At 45.9% G+C, this 21,361-nt stretch overlaps 1 protein-coding gene across 4 annotated transcripts in view; it reads left to right on the top strand.

The window, feature by feature from the left end:
* Ets1 (ETS proto-oncogene 1, transcription factor) overlaps positions 1 to 21,361 on the top strand; it is a 124,707-nt gene that overhangs the window by 58,619 nt on the left and 44,727 nt on the right. For 2 of the 4 annotated variants that reach the window (XM_037207649.1, XM_028879072.2), the window contains exon 1: positions 1,900 to 2,329. The exons of the other annotated variants lie outside the window; for them this stretch is intronic. In XM_037207649.1, coding sequence (XP_037063544.1) covers positions 2,248 to 2,329 — 82 coding nt within the window. In that variant the 5' untranslated portion in view covers positions 1,900 to 2,247. Of the gene's footprint in view, positions 1 to 1,899; positions 2,330 to 21,361 lie in introns of those variants that run through there. 4 annotated transcript variants of the gene reach the window in all.

Below are 21,361 nucleotides of genomic sequence, written 5' to 3'. Positions count from 1 at the left end.
ATCATCCCCAACCCACTTTCTGATGTGGACACTTGTGCCTCTGCACTTGGGGCCAGGGTTAGGAACAGGAAGATCAACAAACTGATGGGCTCTGTGGAAGGGTTACAAGGAACACATCCCCTCACTGCCGCCAGGGGAGAAACTGTTTACAGCTGCATCTCGGTGGGCTTAAGTGTCTGACATGCATGTGTGTAAGCAGTAGTGTAACTGGACACTAGTTTAGTGAAGGACGGGACCTAGGGGAGGGGAGAGGAAGGAGTGAGTCCGAGAAAGCTGCTTTTGCAAACAGAGTAAAACTCTCCGGCATTTTCATTAAGATGGAAGCAACAAAATGAAATCCCCCAGAGGAACTGTTCATTTGTTCAGTTCTGCAGATGTCATAGTAAGGGAGGATCAGTTCAGGATTCTTTGCCTTGCTGCTTATTTGGGCGTGTGAATGTACAATTCATTCATCAGCTGGCTCCCTCAGCTTTTCCCAGGATCCGAAGGGGTCTGTTCTTGTCATCTGGAGGCCAGTATTGTTTTCTCATACCTTGCAGAAACACAGCTGGACTGCAACAGTCTTTGTTCTTAAAAAAAAAAAAAAAGCCAAAAAAAAAACATGAGGATTATCACATACACATATTTTTCTCTGGTGACCAAAGAAGGGTGGAGCCTGGAGGTTGGACCAGGACCCAGAGATTGACACTCTATTGCTATTTTTTCCCCTGATTTGCTTTGGGAACCCTGTATACTGCTGAAGCCCCAAGGGGGCAAAACAAACAAACAAACAACAACAAAACAAAACAAAAAACATGCTTAGATGAAAGTTAGCAGGTGTGAAGTTTCCAGAGGTCACAGTTGTAGGCAAGGGGTGGGAGTTCATCACATGCTTAGAAATCAGGAAACAGTACTAAGAATAGCTTTCCCTGAGGTTGCTCAGGAAGATTTATGTTTTTTTTAATCAATGGTAGATGTCAATGCCTTGCTCCAGCTAAACATGCACTACCATGTCCTGGATAATTTGGTAACGAGTACCACCAATCTTGATGTATGATAGTCAATGATCAGTGGCAAATTATGGATTATCCTGGCTCGTCTTTTTATCTAGAGTGTTGGGAGTTCCCAAATATAACAAGGATGTGCACTGTGAGATGCGGTGGGCTAGTGATGAACCCTAGAGATTCACACCAAAGTGCTGGTGGCTGTCGTGATGTAGAAAGGGATGTTGGATTTTTCTAATTAGAGCAGAGTTTGAAAGACAAAGCGTCGGCCGGTGGTGACACAGAGAAATAGAGTGATTAGGACCTCAGTTATGGGTTCTGGAATCTCTGGATAATCCAGGAGTTTGGGGGCTTGAGTTTTGGGGTGGGTCTCTGATAGCTTTGGTTCTGAGTTAGTGAAACTGTTTAAGGTTTCTGTTCACCAACGCTGCCCTTGTCACTTAGCCATTCCAAGGGTGGGATTCTGAGTCATGTCGCGACTGGAGCCCTCCCAGAACACCCGCTGTGGAATCCCCCGCACGCGCCCCTCGGTGCGCACCCAAGCAAGCCTCACGTCCTGTGTGTCATTCAAGCTTTGTGAATGAATGATGTTACACGCACTTAGAAAACTATGCTGCTACCGGAGCGGGCCGCAGCGGTGACCAAGCCCTCAAGAATGCGTGCACAATCAGACGGACTTTCCCGAGACCGGGGCAGCAGCTCCAGCACGCCAGCGACCCGCGCCAGCCTCCCTCACCAGCGGTGGCCCGAGGCCCTCGCCCTGCGTGCGGAGGAGCTGGGGCTGCGTTGCGGGGGCCCTGGCGCGCCCGCCCTTCCTTTCGCTTTTGGGAGACGGGCGGTGATTGGCTGCGGGCGATAGGCCCCGCCCCCGCCGGCCCGCCCCCGCCGGCCCGCGGAGTGGGCAGTGCAGACGCTGGGACCCTGGGCCTGGGCTCGGGTGAGGAACGCCCTAAAGCGGAGGCGAGCTGCACAGCGCCAGCGCCGGCCAGCCGTGCAAGCGCCCGGGACCGAGGAGCAAGCGGGCGAGGCGCGGGCGAGGCTGGGACCCGAGCGCGCTCTCTGCTCCGCCAAGTGCCAACTTCGCGCGGACCGGCTGGGTGCGCACCTTCCCGCAGGGCAGTCCGCGGGAATTTGAGATTTTTAGGGAAGAAAGTCGGCTTCGCCCTGTCCCCTTCCCCCGGGTTCAGAATCCCCATTAAAAAGCCAAACAACAGTTACAACAAACTTGCTCTCATCCCGCCGGGCCCCCACAACTCCCGGCACCATGAAGGCGGCCGTCGATCTCAAGCCGACTCTCACCATCATCAAGACAGAAAAAGTGGATCTGGAGCTTTTCCCCTCCCCGGGTGAGTGGCGACAGCGAGGCCCCCACCCCAGCTCTGGGTCCCCTCCACTTCCACTCTGGGTTACGCTGCTCCCTCAGGAGCCAAGGATGCAGAGGCCAGGAGGACTGTTGGTGGCCTGAGACCCGTGTGTGTGTGTGTGTGTGTGTGTGTGTGTGTGTGTGTGTGTGTGTTTATTTTCACAGCTGCTTTTTTTTGTGACTAATGGGAAAAAGCTTATAGAATTTCCAGCGCCCTAATTCCGGTGTTTCAATTTTCCCACGTAAGTGAGAACCTTATGGTAGTGTTCCTTCACGTTAGCAAGGGGGCCTGACAGTGCCTCTCCTGTCACCCCCTAACTCTGTGTCTCCCCAGAATTGGAGCTTGATGGGAGGGCCCTGCGGAGTGCTGAAAGGGTATCTGGCTAACTGCCTGGCCCTGGAGCACATTTCCAGCACTCTTGCATCCTGAGCTCCCCAGTCACACGTCCCTTCGAGTCTCCTCTTTTCTAGGTTGAGGAGGTCGTGGGAGGAGAAATGAAATTCATCAGTTTTAACTCTGAGAAAGTCCGATTCCCTCCTGTTCATGTAGGTTACTAACTTTACTGGCTTTCTCTTCTGCCGTGTTTTGTTCTCTGGTACTGAAGGTCCTAGGGGAAGGAAAGCATCCCAACACCAGATGTGACTTAGTGTCGTTGGTTCATGGTTTCATTTAGCAGGCTTAAAGGATTTAAAGAAGAGAGGGGTAGCAAAGACACCAAATTTTGTCTTAGAAGGAAATTTTGGCGTTCAACAGATGGAGTCAACTCTTTGGGATTCCTGAAGCTAGCACAGTTTGAGAGGGAGTGTGCCTTCTTTTAGGCTAGGGAGCCTGCAGCTGAGCTGGCCTGACTCCGGAGGCCAACGGATAGAGAAGGATACAGGGAGAAGGTGATGCATTTTGGGAACTAGTCGGCTGTCACAACACACACCTCTATTGGGTCTAATTATCTGGAGGTTGAGTTGCTGCCCCCCAACCTTTGTCTCTGCCATAATGAACGGCATGTGTTAACCCTTTCTTTAAACTTTCAATACCAGCCAGGATGAGGTTTTGACATTCTGACATGCTTCCAAATGTTAATAAGGACATTTGGGTCCCATCCCCTCCAGAGAGTCTTCTGACATTCAGTGTGCTGCACAAAAGCTGGGCTTGTGTCTTGTCACAGTGTGGTGACAAGTCAGAGCCACGCTGAGGCCTCTCCTAGAGCTGTGGAGACTCCTCAGGCACTTAGAGCTACAGGTAGAAACGATGCTGTGAAGGCTGTGTCTGCGTGCTCAAGGGAGCCAGAAGTTCCCAGTGTTACGATTGATTGAAACCATATATAGCAGAAGAGAAAGGATAGTTCCCAGTGAAGATATAAACTGAACTAATAGGTTCTTTCCTTAAGAATGGCTTGTTTATATGTGCCGTGTGTGTTTATGGGGGAGAGACAGATGTGGGCATCTGGGAAATATCATGTGTATTATGTCAGCTCACATACCTACAGTGGGACTTCCCTGCGGGCAGTGAATAGGGGCCCCATGAAGCACATGTTTCAGATCATAGCAAACAGCTGGAGCATGTTTTTTTTTTTTGTAATTTAATATTAAATATTTGATATTTTAAAGCATTTGATGCTATTACTTCAGTTATTGATAAAAATAAAATGTGGGCCAGTAACTTTATTGAGCTATCCCTCCAGTAAAATGGACCTGGGCAGGCCTGAGGTTGCAGTCAGTATTTGTTAGATGAAGTACCTTTACACTGGCTTTTTTGACCAGAAAAGGTGTTCCAGGAATGCAAGTTGGAAGTGAACCTGGGCTACACAGTGCATTTAAGACCACTTTGAGCAATATGGTGAAATTCATTCACAAAAAAAAAAAAAAAAAAAAAAAAAAAAGCTTCCAAGCCAATGACCAGGTTTTATAAATGACCTTCAGTGCAGCAAAGCAACAAAATTTTATTTGGTCTGCAAAATGAGGAGTCTTTTGCCATTTACTATGATGAGGTTTTTTTCTTGTTTTGTTTTGTTTTTTCCTGGTACTTTCTTAGAGAAAATGAAGAACAATGATTTGTTGATCATTATAAATATTTTTTAGCAATTTTTTCTGGGTTGTATTTACATTTATGTAAATATTATGTCCATACCTCAGATGGGGAACTAGAGGCACAGAAAAGTTAAGACACTTAGGCAAAATTCTCCACAGAGCCGGTGGCTGACGAGAGATGATTCCCTTTTTCTAACTTGCCGGTGTTCATACAGTGAGTAATACTCCAAGTTACCTTTGGAAGCTCAGCAGAGAAACACCAACGGAGACTTACATTTTCAGGTGGAAAGATGGAAGAAACCCTGGTCAGGACTGCTGGCTCTCACCAATGGAAGGATAAGATGTTAGGTACAGCTTCACCTGGACCATCAAACTCTATAGGACACCGTGTCTAAGCTGCATGGCTTTGCATCCAGTGTTGTGACTTTAGTGTTTACCATGGCGTTTGTTTGTTTGTTTTTCCCATTGTATTGCTCAGTTTCTTGTGTACGGAGACAACTGGTGTGGAGTGTGATGTTACCACAGAGATTAAACCAGAACTTCCTTTCTGCCCCCTCCACAGATTCCTAGATTCTAAGAGATACAGTGGGAAGTCTAAGGGTCCAAATCGGAGCCAGAAGAACTGGAACATTTGTCAGCCTGTCTGTGGTCAGGACTTGACCGAGAACCTTTATTCACTTTGGTTTTATATTGAGGGCTGACAGGATTTGGACTGCATCAAGTGGCAAATTAATATATACTTTCAAATAACACTGGCATTCGGTTTCCCCTGTAAGTGTAAAGTGGGACATACTATTTCACTGTACATTCTCTCCGGCCGCATGTAGGTTTAAACCAAAGGTAGCATTGACTTGTTCCCGGTTCCTTTCGGAGCAGGGGATGAGGCTATGCAGGCAGGTGTGGGAGTAAATGCGACTCCATTATTCACCACCCTCCCATTCCACTCCACCTCCATGGTGAGGTGAAGACAGCGGCCATAGAGGAACAGTTTTCATTCCGGCCATTTGCCTGTTTATAAGACTTAAGAGGTTCAGCCCTTACTTCCATTTCACATGGACAGAGGATGTTGTTGTTGTCCTTCAAGATAGGAGGAAGCGTTGTCCTTTCTTAGTTTGGACAGTCTTTGTGTCCCTGTAAGCGGGAAGAAAGGGGAGAGCTGCTGGCCTACTAGGATCCCTTGCTCACTGCCGGGCTGCTAGAATCCCTTGCTCACTGCTGGGCTGCTAGGATCCCATGCTCACTGCTGGGCTGCTAGGATCCCTTGCTCACTGCTGGGCTGCTAGGATCCCATGCTCACTCCTGGGCTGCTAGGATCCCTTGCTCACTGCTGGGCTGCTAGGATCCCTTGCTCACTGCTGGGCTGCTAGGATCCCCTGCTCACTGCCGGGCTGCTGGGATCCCTTGCTCACCGTGTTTCTAGATCCCCTCTTACCACACTCCGGTAGTGACTAAATAGCCCAGTGGTTTAAGACAGGGACTATGGAGCCAGCTTGTCTGGGTGTGAATCCCCAGTTAGGAGCTGTGTGACTTTGGGCAGACTGCTTCATCTCCCTGTGCTCCAGCTCCTGTGTGTGTGAAATGGGTGTAATAATCCTTGGATGAAGATGAAACCCGAATATGTGGAAAATCTTAACTCTGCCGGACCGGTAGTGGAGTCTGTTGAACAGTTAATGGAAAGCAAGTCAACAAAGACCTGGATTTGTGTAGAACTTTCAGAAGGCCTTGGAAGGTTTGGTAGGGAATCCAGAGGCTGGTTTATATATGTGCCCCAAATCTACCACATGGGGAAGAAAGTAGAGTAGAGAAAAAGATCTCTTGGCTTGAAATCTCACTGAGTTCTAGACAGCAAGGTTGGCGAGCAGTTCACTTTCAGAGTGTCTGGGAGGCCCGGCTGTCACTGTGCAAGGTCTAAAGGGTGGTATATCCCTTTGGGTCATGGAGCCTGTCAGTGATACCTCAGAGCAGGAAATCTACCAAGTCCAAGGACATTGGGGACATTGCAGAGTTGGAGGAAAAGTAAAAGTTTCTTGCATCTTGCTGGGTTGAGAAATGCGTCCCGTCCAGTTATTACGAAGCATCTCACATTTTATTTATTTACTTGGTTGGCAGAGCTTACATTCCTGGCATTTTTGCTTGGTTTGTGTTGCTGTATTTTTTTTTTTTTTTTTTTTTTTTTTTTTTTTTTTTTTTTTTTGTCCATGTAGCATTTTCCCTCCTCTTAAAGAAGCCAGACCACCCTGTAGGGACATCTTCTCTCTCTAAGAGACAAAGCAGCCGTGGTCAACTTCCTCAAACCCAGCTTGCTCAGGGCCTCACCACAGTTTCTGCAAAAGCAAGAGCTGGTTAGTGGCTGCCAGGATTTTCCAGGAAAGGATCTCCCTGTTTCAGAATATGGTGGCTAATTCCCATTGGCGCACGTGAGAGCATAATTATAGACGGGGTGAAAGCTGGAGCTGTGATGGCATTCCAGGAGCTTATGCTGATGGTAGATTCTTGTTAGCTAACTGTTGTAGGGAGTTTGTGAAATGCTGATGGTAGATTCTTGTTAGCTAACTGTTGTAGGGAGTTTGTGAAATGTGTATCGAGTGTGCTTTGTCTGTCTGCAGCATTCACACACCGAAGCATTTGATTCACACTCACTCCAGGGGAAATATTATTTATTCCATTATTTTTCAGATGGAGAGAGTGATATTCATAGAAGCACATACCTTTTCTAAGGCCACACTTTAGAAACTTAAGACACTGGTGAGATGCGGCAGGCTTTTTGTGCCTGATGCAAAAAACATTGTGTTACTTTCATCAACTCTGGAAATTAAACCGTAGAAGGCAGGGCTGTCTGATGCTTTGGAGTTTCGGGGAATACAGGGGTTCCTTGCCATCCCTGAAAGACTCCTCTGAGTTGAAATGTCACCTGAGTGCCCTGGACAGCTTGGCAAAAGGGCGTCCCCAGGCATGGCCATCCAGATGTGTATCCTTTGGAAGAAGCTTGCAGGTTCCAGTCACTCTGACCTCAGAAGGTGAAGGAGAACCAGGATTCTGTGTTTCAGTGATTTTTCAGGCAGCCTAACCTTGGTCTCTGATGGGACCATCAAGCCCCTGACCCTCTGGCTTCTGCCATTTTATCTCCTTCATCACTGGTGCTGCCGTGAATTCCATTGTTTCCAGTCTGGATGATGAGAGATGTTGACTGGCCGACTGAAGGCAGTGGAAGTTGAATTTTATACTTTGTAAGGAGGCTGGGCATAATTTTCTTCGTTCTCTACACAACAAGTAACTTCTATCTTTCCCCTTAAAAGTTATTTATTTTTGACTAGTTATTATAAAAGTTATTTATTTTCTGTGTTAGGGCATACTGTTCAGAGTGGCTATAGGGGAAGGTAGGTCAGCCCCATCAGCACGGAGCTCATTGAGAGACAGACTAGTTTTTCATCCCTGGTCAAGGTATTGATTCCTTTACCATTGCGTTACGGGGAGTGTTTCTCCAAATACTTAGCATCCTTAGGCCATGCAGTGTCATAAAGAGGAGCTTGTATGTGAGTAGACAGATTCTTGCTTTATTTATTAGTTTCATAATGATGTAGTCTCTGCTCAGATGGAATCCCAAGTAGCATTTGCCTCTGTTTGCAGAATTTTAGACCTGCCTTTTGCTTATAGCTGTTATACTATGCTTAATTCAGAATTAGAAAGGCCAGAGCAGTTTCCAAATCTGTCGTTTTTACTCACGGTCTTCTGTAGCTACTTCTCTCTTTAGATGGACTGAGGGTACCTGTTTACAAAGCTCCAGTAAATGTTTCCTGAATTGCACCAATAAGCTGTTTCCACCTGACTACATTTCTGAAGCCTGTGTCTGTCTGAGTTACCTTTTCTTGTACCCAACTAGTCTGTGGTCCTTATGCAGAAGGGAGCTGATCTGTATATAGGATTGTAGTAGGCCCGACATCAGGGGCATGCAGAGACCCATGATACAGTTAACACTCTGCAGTACAAGTCTGAAGTATTTTCTGACCATCTTGACCATCTTGTTGCCAGGTCCTTCCCAGCTGCTCCTGTTTGTGTTCAAGCCTATCACTCGATACCCCAGATGTGGTGGGCTTTTGTTTGTTTGTTTTGTTTTTTTTTTCTCCGTATACTATTCAACACTGCCTCTTTTGGGAGCTTTCTGTTCTGTTTCAGGGAGGGGTAAACTGGCGCTCACAGTCACAGTGTTATTAGATCTAGTTAGCACTGGGGATCTTTAGGTAGTTGGATTTGAGATCCTGGAGCAGTATAGACAGGAGAATCATATAACTAACCACCCAAATGACACTTTTGAAGGTGTATGTCTCAGTAATACTCCCAAAAGGTGATAAAACTCAAAGTAGGACCTTTCTATCAGAAGAGGCTCTCCAAACTTAGGCACTAAATTTAGACCAGACTGTTCTCTAGAATATTCTCTGTCAATTGCTCATTTTAAGGTTTACACTCTCCAAAAGAGGCAAACTGGACTAAATCAAGAGTTTCATGTTTTCCCTCAACTGTGAAGATTAATACTTTTAAATTTGTCTTTGATGCAAAGCATAATGTTCCTTAGCATCTGAGACACTACCTCATACTAGTTCACACTGAGTGCTTTAAACTTTTTAGAAGCTATGGGTTGCTGTGATCAGCCATGAAGTGTGTTTTGCAGAGTTCTGCACAGGAACTGTATACTTTTTGCAGGTAGTGGGGGTGAGGCGGGGAGTAAGTGTGTGAGTGAGAAAAATAAACTTTTGAATTGGGGGTCAGGAAATATCATTAGATTAGTGAAGATAATTAGAACTTTGTTTTGCTTTAGGGTTTGTCCAAGATGAGTTTTTATAATGTTCAGGTTAAAAAAAAAAAGGCAAAAAAGTGGGTTTTCTTTTTGTGTCTTTAAAGTGGACGAAAACAAAACAATACAACACAAACCCTCATCTGTTGGTGGAGGAGGAATGGTGAGTTCAATTGCAACATCCCTTTTGGCTAAAAAAAACAAGAAAGAAGGAAGGAGGACAGGAAGAGTACAAAAGAACTAATAAAAGAATGAAAGAATAAAAGGAATTTAAATGGCATTTCATAGACTTTTACAAACATCCTCCTCTGGATCAAGCATTGTACGGGACCAGGACTTCTTGTCTCAGATGGCGTGATGGACAGCCTTGGGCCTGTTCTTGCTCTTTGTGATACCATTTCCAAACATGTTAAACTCCTGCATCTGTGGCTGGTCAGAACAGTTCAGATGCTATCTTTCCCATGTTCCAGATACGAGGATGTGCTGGGGTCCAGGGCTCCTTGTGTTTTCTATGCCTGATGAGTGTCTTTTTTCAATAGTTCTTGGGTAGAATGCTTTCATGGGCCAGCTTTCTGGAGACCATGGGCCACTTGGAGGCACTTGAAGGAGCCATAAGAACAAGAGGAGGATTATTTTTAACATCAAAAAGCATGACAATGTTGCAAGTTTGGAATGAAAGAAAGACTTGAAGGAAAAGTATTGATCACAGAGAGTGAAGAGAAGTGGGTTAGATGCCAGGACCTTGGAGACATAGGGAATCTCAGAAAGACCTTTGCCTTCCAGAAAGAGGAGGTGAGCTGGAGAGATGGTCCGTGCTTAGAGAATCTCTTTCTTTTGCAGAGGACCTGAGTTCTGTGTGCCTAGAACTCCTGTCTTGTGGCTCACAGCTGTCTATAGCTCCACCTCCAAGGGGCCCCAACTGCTCTGGCCTCAGTAGACACCTGCAGCCCTGTGCACACTCTCTCATGTACACAATATTTAAAGTAATAAAAAAATTCAACACTTAAAAAGTATGGCAGTTTCAAGGACAGAACAATGTTACTGAGTAGGCTTCTGAGAGGGCTGAACTCTTTTTTTTTGCATTACTTTCCCTCCCACTCATACTGTTAGTTGCTAAAACCTCTGTATCAGTTTATCAGAATAGGCGTTAAACCTCAAAGAACATGACAGAATCAATCAGGTACATATTTTTAAGGTAAGAATGGAAAATAACTTAGTCAGGCACTTGTGTTTGTAGATGAATTTTTTTTTAAGGCTTTAGGCGCTCCCACTATGTGCCAGGCCTTATGTCTGTTCTTAAATTAATGGTGTGTGTGTGTGTGTGTGTGTGTGTGTGTGTGTGTGTGTGTGTATGTGTGTTTTTTTGTGTGTGTTGAGTGAAACTCATATTTTCCTAAGGCAATTCATTGTCATCATTCACACTGAAAATAATAATGTATGATAGGTCCGATTTTAAAGTATATTTTTGAAAATTCATTACAGAGAGTTTACAGTGGAAAAGCTTCCATGTGACTGACTGTATACTGACTCTTATTCTTCTTGATTTTTGCCTAAGTTTTAGATTAATTCTGTAAATTGTGCATAGGTTGTCTTACATTATCCAGATACTACTGATGTTCAGAAAGCAATGGAGAATGATCACGACTGATGAACAAGACCTGCTGGCAGAGTAGAATTGAGTACCATGTTATGTAATATGCAGTTCACTTTTTAGGCTCAACACCAGAAAGAGAGACAGAGAGACAAAGTCAGAGTCAGGAGGATTCTGGGTACCTGTGTGTATGACTTTGGGAAAAATAACTTCATTTATTCTGAGTTGCCCTTTCTTAATTAGTCAAGTCAGTTAGCTAGAGAAGACAGTCTGTAAGGTTGCTCTTAACACTGATGTCTTGTAATTTTAGGCAGAAGTAAAGGCCAGTAAAGAACATAGCCCTGCTGTTTTAAGAGGTAGACAAAGCCCCAAATTCTGTTGATTCGTCGCTGGGGAATTTTGGGTACCTCTGTAAAGAGCATGTCACAGAAGGGTATTAGGAATTGTTGTGGACATTGCTCAAAGCAATCATGAGTACCACATGTTAACTGATGCTCCTCCACTCCTAAGCCCTGGCTCAAAGTTATCTGTGGTCATTTCTGAGTTTGTCTTCTCAGGGTCGTGCTGGGCCAAGAGTCATGTCTTCTCTTGGTCTCCTATAATACATAACAACTTCCTTTCTTCATACGCTTTGGCCACGGGACCAGCTGAAGGCAGCTCCAGTGAGGGGTCTGAATTGGAGGAAGAGAGGTGTAGGTTAGGAGTCTGGTAAGTAGAGCGGCCAACCCAGCTGTATCCTCGCAGCTGCCCATGTGGTCTGAGTAATGACTTTGTTCATGGACGCTGCCCCTTCTTGTTGTTCTGTTCTGTTGAGAAATAGTCCCCTCCTGCAGCAGGAATGTACTCTGCTGTGAGCCACCTCAGCGCCGATTCCTGACAAGCCCAGTGAGTCAAGGTCCTTACGGCCTGTTTGCACAGAGGGAAGGGCCCATGCCTGCTTGTGGGACTCACAGGTGGTTCCTGGGCAGCAACCAGCTGACCCCTCCATGGGCATGGCCTGCCTGGTGGAGTTAGGGACAGACAAGATGCCACCTGCTTTGGCTTCCCAGCCCTCCAGGAAGCTATAACTGTGCACTGGGTGTGGTAAACACCGACCCTCTCGCTTCTCAAAGGCTGCCTCTGCGGCTGTGGAGTCGCCTACGCACATTTGTTATCTGTGATCTCATTTTATTGATGTTATTTCTACATTTTGAGAGAGATCTGTCACAGTTACCCTTCTTTGGGAAACAAGGGCCTAAGTTCAACTTGTCTATCTGGGAGGAAAACAAGAAGATTGCCATTGAATTCTTATCAGTGGGCACATCTAATTCTTACCTATCTTCATTTTGTTAGTGTTTTGTTAATTTTTAAATTTATTTATTTTTTAGGTTTTTGGATGCTAGGTTTATGCCAAAGACCCACATTGTTTTAGCTTATCCTGTGCTAGTCAAACGTGTATTCCCATTTCACAGATGATGAAGTGAGATGTTAAACCATGTCATAAAGGTGCTAAGCACTGTTTACATTCAAACTCAGCTGCAGCCAACTCTGCAATTACATATATGCTATCCGTACAGTTTTCTGAAGTCCTTAAGTATTGAATTTGGAGGGGAAGCCGAGGGCTGCTATGCATATTTAGCAGTCTGCTGAAATACCACCTCATAGTTTGGTAATGTGTTAAAGTTGGACATACGACTTTACCCATTAGAGATCCCGGTGATCTTTGGAATTGGCAATGTTTTGTGAATAAGGGGAGTATACAGCAGGGATGCCGAGTTGTTCTCTCAGTGTTACATGCAAAGAAGTGACAGAACCAGAGCTGGGCTTGGTCAGATGTCCTGGCATTTCCATTTAACCACTCGCCTTAAATATTTCTTTTGTTTTATGAACATTTACATAATAGCCATAATAAACACTATCATGAGATTGAAATGTCAACATGGCACCCACCCCCTTCTCCGTTTCTGGAAGTACCCTTCCTCTGCATATTTTATACATCTTTAATGAGTCCCACATAGTTGCTCACTACAGAGCTTTGGACAGGTTGCCCAGACCCTTGTGCTGTCACATCTAGGAGGGTGGCACAGATCTTCAGGATGCCAGGCTTCTGGGTAAACTAAATAGCATGGCAGTTGTCAAGGAGCAAAAAGAAATGTGGGTTATTCTACAGACTACTGGACAAGCGTGCACTTTTCCTCTGGGAGAGGTTCACCTTGGGCCTTAAGAAGTCATTTTTTTTTTTTTTTTAAAGAATCCCCCAACCCTGTTTTCCTATATTAAACTAAAATGTGCTTTGCTTTGGTTTTTCTATGCCTTAGCTTATGTCAAGTGAGGTCCATTTTGATGAGTAGAAGGAAAGTCAGGCAGCTGGAGGTATGCTTCTGGCAATAAAACAAAACAAAAGAGTAGAAAAATTTGAATGTCACAGTACATGTTATATAAAAGAATTGTACCCAAGAAGCACACAAGAATTAATGACATCCTAGATGAGGAATTTATTCTTTCCATTTAAAACAGAGGGTGTTTGCTTATGGTACCAGGTGTGTGTGTGTGTGTGTGTGTGTGTGTGTGTCTACTCAGGTTAGACTGTATCAGATCCCTAATATAACATACTATTCTTTTTTTTTTTTTTTTTTTTTTTTTTGGTTTTTCGAGACAGGGTTTCTCTGTGTAGCTTTGCGCCTTTCCTGGAACTCACTTGGTAGCCCAGGCTAGATAACATACTATTCTTTTTAGGAAAACTCAGCATCCTCACATCCCCACTTTGTTTTGGCCTTGCTGGAAGCCAGTGCATTCCCGAGCCAAATGACAAACCCTTGGTCTGAAAAGTATTCTGGGCTTGCTACTGTTCCCTTGTAAGTGGATAGAAATCCTAAGCAGCCACCATTACCTGGGTTTCTCTGGATGACTGAGCACAGGGAAGTGGAGATGGAAGAGAGGAGTGGTACAATGGATTATCGCTGAAACAGAGCGTTTTAAGTTTGGCATTTTTTAGTCTGTGGACTCAGTTCTTGTAGGAAAATTTTAGAACTCGTATAAAGTAGATCTTAATGCATCCATAAGGTGAGTCTCCTACTCAAACCTAAGTATCTGATTTAGAAAACCCACCTACCCCCTACCCGCCCCCCCCCTACGAGTAGAGTAGCTCAAGGCAGACCTGAAGGGTCAGTCCTTGATCTTATCTTGCCTAACTTGAACAGTTCCTTTGCTGTAGACTGACCTACCTTGAAGAGGTCATCCTCCCATGTCCTTCTGTGGCCTGATGTGAGGCTCAGGATGCTGAGTCTGTTTTCACTCCAGGCCTCCAGGTAATTGTTACCTGTTCATAGTCTCTGTATTCTCCTTGGAGGATGCTGCTTTGAGTGAGCTGTCATTCTTTGGAAGAGAGAGCAGTAGAGCTAATGAGTTAGAAAGTGCCAGAGTCACTGATGATGCATGGAGAGTTGTTAAATTAGTGGGAGATGTGATATGGAGTGGTAATGCTCAATACATGTGAACTCTCCAAGGTGAGTCATATATATGTGTACAGGAAGCGTATCCTTGATTGCATATAGATCAAGAGTTCAATCATACACCTTGCCTATGTCCTGATAGAAATAAAATGTCCTACAAAATATTTGAGTGTTATTGTTTTCTACACATAGCTGTACTTGAGGCCTAAGGGATGAGAGACATGAAAGTAATGTTTGTAGGGTACCTACTATGTGTCAGGTACTTCACAAGGAGCTTTATACAAACAGTCACATCCTTTAATCACCTCTGTGAGGTATATCTCTATCCCTGTTCCTCTCAGATAAGAAACTTAATCTCAGAAAATTTTAAATGATTTGCTCAGGGCCATAGAGGTTCAAAGTCACAGATCTACATTTAGAGCTGTATCAAAAATCCTAACTTACATAAACACACCCATTTGGAGGGAAACCTTGCCAAGACTCTTAAGAGAATCATTGATTCCTGGGATTTTATTCTGTGTGTTATGTTTTCTTATAGGATCCTCATGACCAGGGTTAGGGAAAAAAATCATCCATTATTTATAAATATTTACCGTAGGCATGGGTTTGAAAAATTTCCACCACGTATTTTCAAATTCAGTGAAAGTTACCTAGCAAATTTGCTAAACTTGCATACAGAATTCATGTTTGGGCCCTCATGTTGCCAATTGGGAAACTGAGGAATGAAGTGACAGCTCTCCCATGCCTGAGAATTTTCCAGGGAGGGGACAGAAGCTTAGGCCTTGAGGCCACTTGATGCAACAGGAATGTTTGTAGAAAAATAAACACGCACATGGAATGAATCAACATCTACATGCTGGACCCGGAGTTAACCTCTTTAAGCAGGAGGCAGAGCAGGAGGAGTTGGAGTCCTCCTCCTTCTCTCTTTTTAAAAATGACACTTTATTTAAGGCCTCTCTTGGGGGATCCTAGTGGCAGTTCTTTGGCCCTTACCCACAATCTTCTGCACTGGGTGGCCTGATAGAATAATTTAGAAGTTTCAGAGACTCACAGCAGATTTTGGGTCCTGACTGAAGAAAACAGCAGCGGTGTTCCAGGGAGATTGGGCCCTGGTGAGTTGCCTTGGCTTCCCAGGACTCTGTGGTCGGCAGGCACTGCTCCTGGTGTGGCTCATTCAGTGAGTGAGCAAGGATGAAGCAAGGCTCTGGTTGTTCCCAGCTGCCTTTCCTCGGAGGAAAGTAGTATTTCCAGCACTTTTACAACTCAACCAATTCCAAGGAAGTGGAATTGGAGTTAGCCAAGGCTGGCGCAGGGTACACACTTGTCTCCTCCCACACAAGCTACTCATAGTATTTGTGGAGCTCCCCCCAATTCCTGTTCCAACAGAGTCTAAATGTGATTCATCTCATTTAGTCATTAGTGCTGGGCTCTTAAGTTTGTCAGGTGGATTTAGTTGCGCTGTGGGTTGCTTATCATAATCGTATGTTACAGACCACTCTCCTTTCCCAGTTGGCAGATGAGAACTAGTCAAAAGGAAAGACGTATAGTTAGGTTTCCAGTACTAATGATCTCTGCCCTTGGGTGGAACATATTCCTCACTAAAGGCAGGAGAGAGAGCCCTGCTTTGCATTCTGGTTTGTTACTAATTTGTCCTAAGGCAAATGATTTAGCTTCCCCAACCCTTGCTTTTCTGATCCGCACAAGGAAGATAAGAATAAAGCACTTCCATGGCTATGGCGAGGATTAGAGATAATTCCTCTAGAAACCACCCCCCCCCACCCAAACCACACCACAGGGTCTCAGGAAATGGTATTGCCATCGTCTCGGCCCACCCAACTCTGTACCAATCATACTTGGCTGCTGACACTGTTCTTACTTCAGCGGTTGTTAAAACTGTGGTTGCTGTTAACCTGGTTACAGAAAATTTTCCACTTGACACCCCTTTACCCAAGTGAGCCTGAGCGGTCCTGTGGCTGGCTGCATCATTTTCCAGTCCCTCTCTTCACATGCTTACCATATTTGAGTTCAGGCTCTGGCCAGGTTTCCAGCTCCAAAGCATTTTTTTTCCCCCAGGCACAGTCCTTCCGACTTCAACAAGGAGGCTTCTTAGAATGCTTGTTATCAAAGCTCAGATGATTTTTATCATTGAGGCACTCCTCTTTGCTCTGCAACTCCTGCCTTTTTTTTTTTTTTTTTTTTTTTGTGGGGAGGTGACCTAGAGCATGAGGTTTAAGGAGAAAAACTACTACCAGATACCCCAGCAAAGCAATTAAAGGTCTGGGTCACTTCCTGAGCCGGCTATCCCTCTTCATAGGTGCATGTGTGAAGGTGTAGGCAATGAATCTGCCTGGCAAACTTTTCAAGACACAGAAGCAGCCCCCTGGCTATCTTTCCTCAGGGTTCTCCCTCCTCTTCCCAAACAGGCACCTGTTGGACTGTCCTCGTTCATCCAGACCTTCCCTAAACCCATGCACCTCTAGGCTGCACTAGTTGATGATTGCAGCAGATGATTTACAGCCAGAATCTGGCACCAAGAAAAGGGATCATGTGCCTTTAAACAGCTGTGCGCCAGTGTGTGTAAATGTGCCTGCTAATCCAGTGACTAATTCAGTATATTATAAAGCAGCAACGAGCCCGCGGCCAATGCAGGGCTCCGTCCCAACTGGAGGGTGTGTAGGGCTCAGAGAATTATTTCTTAAGCAAGTTCTCTCGTTCTTGCTCTCTTTCTCCCTTTCTCTCTCTCTCTCTCTCTCTCTCTCTCTCTCTCTCTCTCTCTCTCTCTCTCTCTCTCTCTCCCCCTAGCCCTTCCCCCTCCCTCCCTCCCTCCCTCCCTCCCTCCCTCCCTCCCTCCCTCCCTCCCTCCCTCCCTCCATCCTCTGAATTTCATTGTTCCCTGAACTGCAGAGTCCTTCCCTGTCCTCTTGATTCCTTCCCCTCAGGTCTTCATTCCTCTTCCCTGTCCTGTCTCTATCCCCTGCTTTACTCATCAAGGGTGGGGGCCCTGTGCCATCTGAGTAAGGGCCAGGGAATCAATCAGTGTTGTCTTGGGACATTCCAGGGAACAGAACTCATTATCCAGCTAGAAAGTGTTCTCAAATGATCTTGCTGTCACTGAGTTGTGACTGGGCTTTCCTTGGTGGTCCATCTGGGATGCTGTGCTCTCTTGATGTCTGTTTTCCTGAGATCCATCCTATCTGCCCCTCTTCTGTTACCTCCTAGAGGCTGGGAGAGAAACCTTCAGCCAGGGGCGGGGACCAGAGTGTAAGGTATACTTCCTTCTGAGGGTCTTTAAGTGAGGGCAGGGTGTGACTTTGGATTAGCACAGTGGTTCTCAACCTTCCTAATGCTGCATCCCTTTAACACAGTTCCTCATGTTGTAATGACCCCCAACCATAAAATTATTTCATTGATACTTCATAACTGTAATTTTGCTACTCTTAAGAATTGTAATGTAAATATTTTCGGAGAGAGAGGTTTGCCAAAGGGCTTGTGACCCACAGGTTGAGAACCACTGGACTAGGGAGTCAAGAGATTTTTTTTTTTCTCCCGTGGAGTTTGAGGCCTCTACATAAGTGTTCCCAGAAGTCGCTGACACCAGGTGTCTGTTCTGGAAATGAACCTTGCCCAGCTTCTCCCACAGAGTCTCAGGGAGGCACACACACACAGTCTGGCTGCCATCTGAAGCATTTCCATGTGTCAGAGGTGGGTGTGGGAAGCCCCAGAATCTCTCTGTCTTCCCTTCTCAGTAATTGGTATCACACTTGTCACCTTCGTTCCCTCCCATCCCAGGACATCTGCAGGCTCCTCCTTATCTCCCTTCCCAAAGCTTCTGGAATCCATTCACATTGGTCTCTCTGCAAAGTCTGGGCTCTCTGAAGTTGTGAGTGTGTACTGCTCTTTGTGTATTTAATGGCATTGGTTTGTCTCACTAGAAGGGGAACTCCAAGTGGGGGGTCTATGGTTGTCAGTGATCAAGGTATTCCCATTGCCCTCTGGGTCTAGTACCTATCTTATTTCTTCAGATAGAATTAATATAACAGAAGCTCAGTGGGTTTTAATACAGCCACAGAGTTGTGTAATCATCACAAGTACCTCATTTCAAAATGCTTTTGGTGTCCCCAAACAAGCTTCATGCACACCCACAGCCTACAGTGGATGCCCATGGAATAAAGACATGTCATCCAGTATGGACAGCTTCCCAATGAGTTCTCAAAGCACACGCTTGACTGAATTCTCCCGTCTTCTGGTCTCCAGGGACCTACTTTCCAATTGCCTCTCCCCAGCACTCAAGCTCTGCTCTTCTCTCCAGGCTGGCTTGCTTAGGCTCCTCTGTAGAGTACACCCGCCCGGTGCTGCCGGGCGGAGGTAATGAGCGCTTTCACCAGCTGCATTCAGACACAGGCCCTGGGAGCTTGGGTTGTGGTGGCTGCAATTTCCTAATGGCTTCCTGATGAGGCAGAGCCAGTTATTAACATCGGATGAGGGCTGTGCATCCAGGCCTCTCTTTCCCACCTGACTCAGGCAGATGGAGAGAGCGGCTTCAGCTGCGGCCCCTTATCATTGATCAGTCCTTCTCTGCTCCCCACCTATTGGTCTGTCTAGCCCATTGATCTGCAGATTGGGTCTGCCTGGCGGCTGGGCCAGCCTCTTGGGTTTGTTGTTAGAGGCGCCCAGAGCTGTCTGCTCTGGGCCTGTGTGGGCAAGACTTTGAGGCAGAAGGGTGGTGGTCATTATGCTGAAGTCTGGGTGCATAGGGCAGTTATGAGAGATCCAGAGGGAAGAAACCTGTGTAGCTCAAGGTGTCCACTCAGAGAGAGGTAACATTCCTTATAACTGTAGGTCCAGTACTCCAAATGTGTTTGCTTTTAGGAAGAGAGGTACTAGAATTGCTCCAAGGCTTCAGGCCCTTTGGACTGACACAGACAGCTGCATTCATTAGCTGAAGGTTCACTTCACAAACCTGTACTCTGACTTCGTGTCCTGGATAGTGTTCTATCTCCTTGATATTCACTGTACCGTGGTCACTGTCTGGGTACCCCAGAAGAAGTGAAACGGTAGTGTTGGAGAGGCATCAAACGGCACAGTGACTCTTGGCTCTCCTTTCAGTGGTTTTTAAGATGCAGATCTGCAGATCAAACATTAACTGATATTTTCACTGCCTCTGGTTTGATAAGAACGGCACCCTCGGTTTTCAGAGCTGGGGCACATTCTAGTGTCATGCCACCAAAGGCTGCTTGCTTAATGATGGCTGATATACAATAGAGATCACTCTCTCGATGGGAATGTCTACACTTTGCTGGCTGCCACTCAACCCTTGTAAGCTATAGTGGTAGCAGGTAACACAGGACTCCACAGTATGTTGTACCTTTTGCATAAATGTTGACATGTTGGATAGTTGTCCCCTGGGGAGTCTGAAGAACTTGGGGAGGAGTAATGTTAATCCAGAATGATGCTCCATGACTTGATGGCAGGAAAGGCATGGAGGAGACCCTCTTCTCCCAGTCTATGGCAGTGAGTAAACAGTGGTGATGTAGATGGGAAGAATACTGGGCAGGGGGTCAAAAGGTCTCGAATTAGTAACCACGTGACTAAATCAAGTGTAGGTTACCTCCTGGGCTTCCTTTCCCCATTAGGACAAGAAAAAGTTCGAAGTGGATGACATCTAAAGGTCCTAATCCTTCCAGGACTAGCGTGGGACCCTTGGCCAGGGACAGCTCCGCAGCTCCTCCTCCCCTGGCAGCTTCCCTTTCATTCATCTTATAATTATGTCTGGTCGCCAGGAGGGAGAACCTCCCTCCAAGGAGTTGTTAAGGTTTTATAGCAAATTCTGTAAATTCTTTGCTGCTTCTTGGCCGCAGCTGAGGCTTCACATAGCCAGAGCGAGGGCATATAGAGGAACAAGACAAGGGAGGGGTAAAGGCTCAGGCAGAATGCATGGCGTGGTTCTTCAGCCAAAGCTGGAGAGATACAGGGGCCCAAATTATAGATTCAGTAGACCTGCGCCAACCGAGGAGAAGGCCAGATGACAGGGTTAGCTGGGAGCCTAATGTTATGGGGGAATAACTACACTCTCTGCAAAGCTTATCTCTGGGTCTTTAACTCCTTAACAACCCAGGAGACTTGAGCAGGGGCTGACTCTAAAATTATGACTGAAATGCCTCAAGTCCTAGGGGTCTGGCTCATTAGAGACGTACATTGGGATTTACAGGACTGAGCAGGGCCTTTATTCTGTGAATTGTTGGACATACAAAGCCTGAGGCTGTAAGCTCCAGATGTTCCAGTGTGGGGCAAGGCCACTGGTTGCTGGTGCCTTTTGCTGGTGTGCAGGGCATTTTGAAGGCTGAGGGGAGGGACTGTCTCATGTACTTACCAAACAAGCAATGGGTGGGAATTTTCGCATCTTCTCTGATGTCAGCCTTGCTTCGGGGATGAATGCTATGAATGCGTGTTTCTCAGCCTTCTCCCCACTCCTACCATGTGGCTCCCATGTGGCTCTTTTGAATTACATTGGGATGAGTCAGCAGGGCCTTTGGAAAGAAGGGGGCGTTTTGCCTGTAGGGAAGATGGGTAGAGAGAAATGAAGGAAGCAGGGTTTGAAATACAGGATCAGATCACATGCGCCATTCACCCACGTCACCATCCACTGTCTGGTGTATTTTAAGGTGGTCTTCATCTGGGTTGTTGTCTTTACCATCTGTACTGACTGACCCAGTTGCTTGCTAGTTGTGGCCTTGTACATGGTATCTCAGTTATCTTGGTAGCTCAGGTTTATTAGTGCGCCCTCCGGGTGCCCTGAACTGGGAGCATCTTACCTCATGCACTTGTGAATGAAGAGGCTGGGAAGGAACGCAGTAGAACCGTTAGCTCTCCACTGGGTTTGTTGGCTCTAGCAATGCTGTGTCTCGTCTGCTCTGTGCCTAATATTCATTTTCATTTAAATGAATAGGAGGAGAATTACCTTACTTTGACTTCTTTTTGCTTATCTAAGTGCTGGTTTTTCAGGAGCAAGGAAGGAAGTTACTACTGGAAACTCAGGGGCGGGAGTGGAAAGCTGACATTACCTGGGGATCTTTGTATTGGTTCCCAAATCTCTCGCCTTTAGGAAAAATCTAGCTCTGTGCTTAGGATTGGTAGGGCTGAATCCAGTGGGTCCAGTTGCTGACTATTGGTTGCCTGTTA

Source organism: Peromyscus leucopus, chromosome 7 (assembly GCF_004664715.2).
Source record: "Peromyscus leucopus breed LL Stock chromosome 7, UCI_PerLeu_2.1, whole genome shotgun sequence".
Lineage (NCBI taxonomy): Eukaryota > Metazoa > Chordata > Mammalia > Rodentia > Cricetidae > Peromyscus > Peromyscus leucopus.
This window is presented reverse-complemented; position numbering and strand designations above follow the sequence as displayed.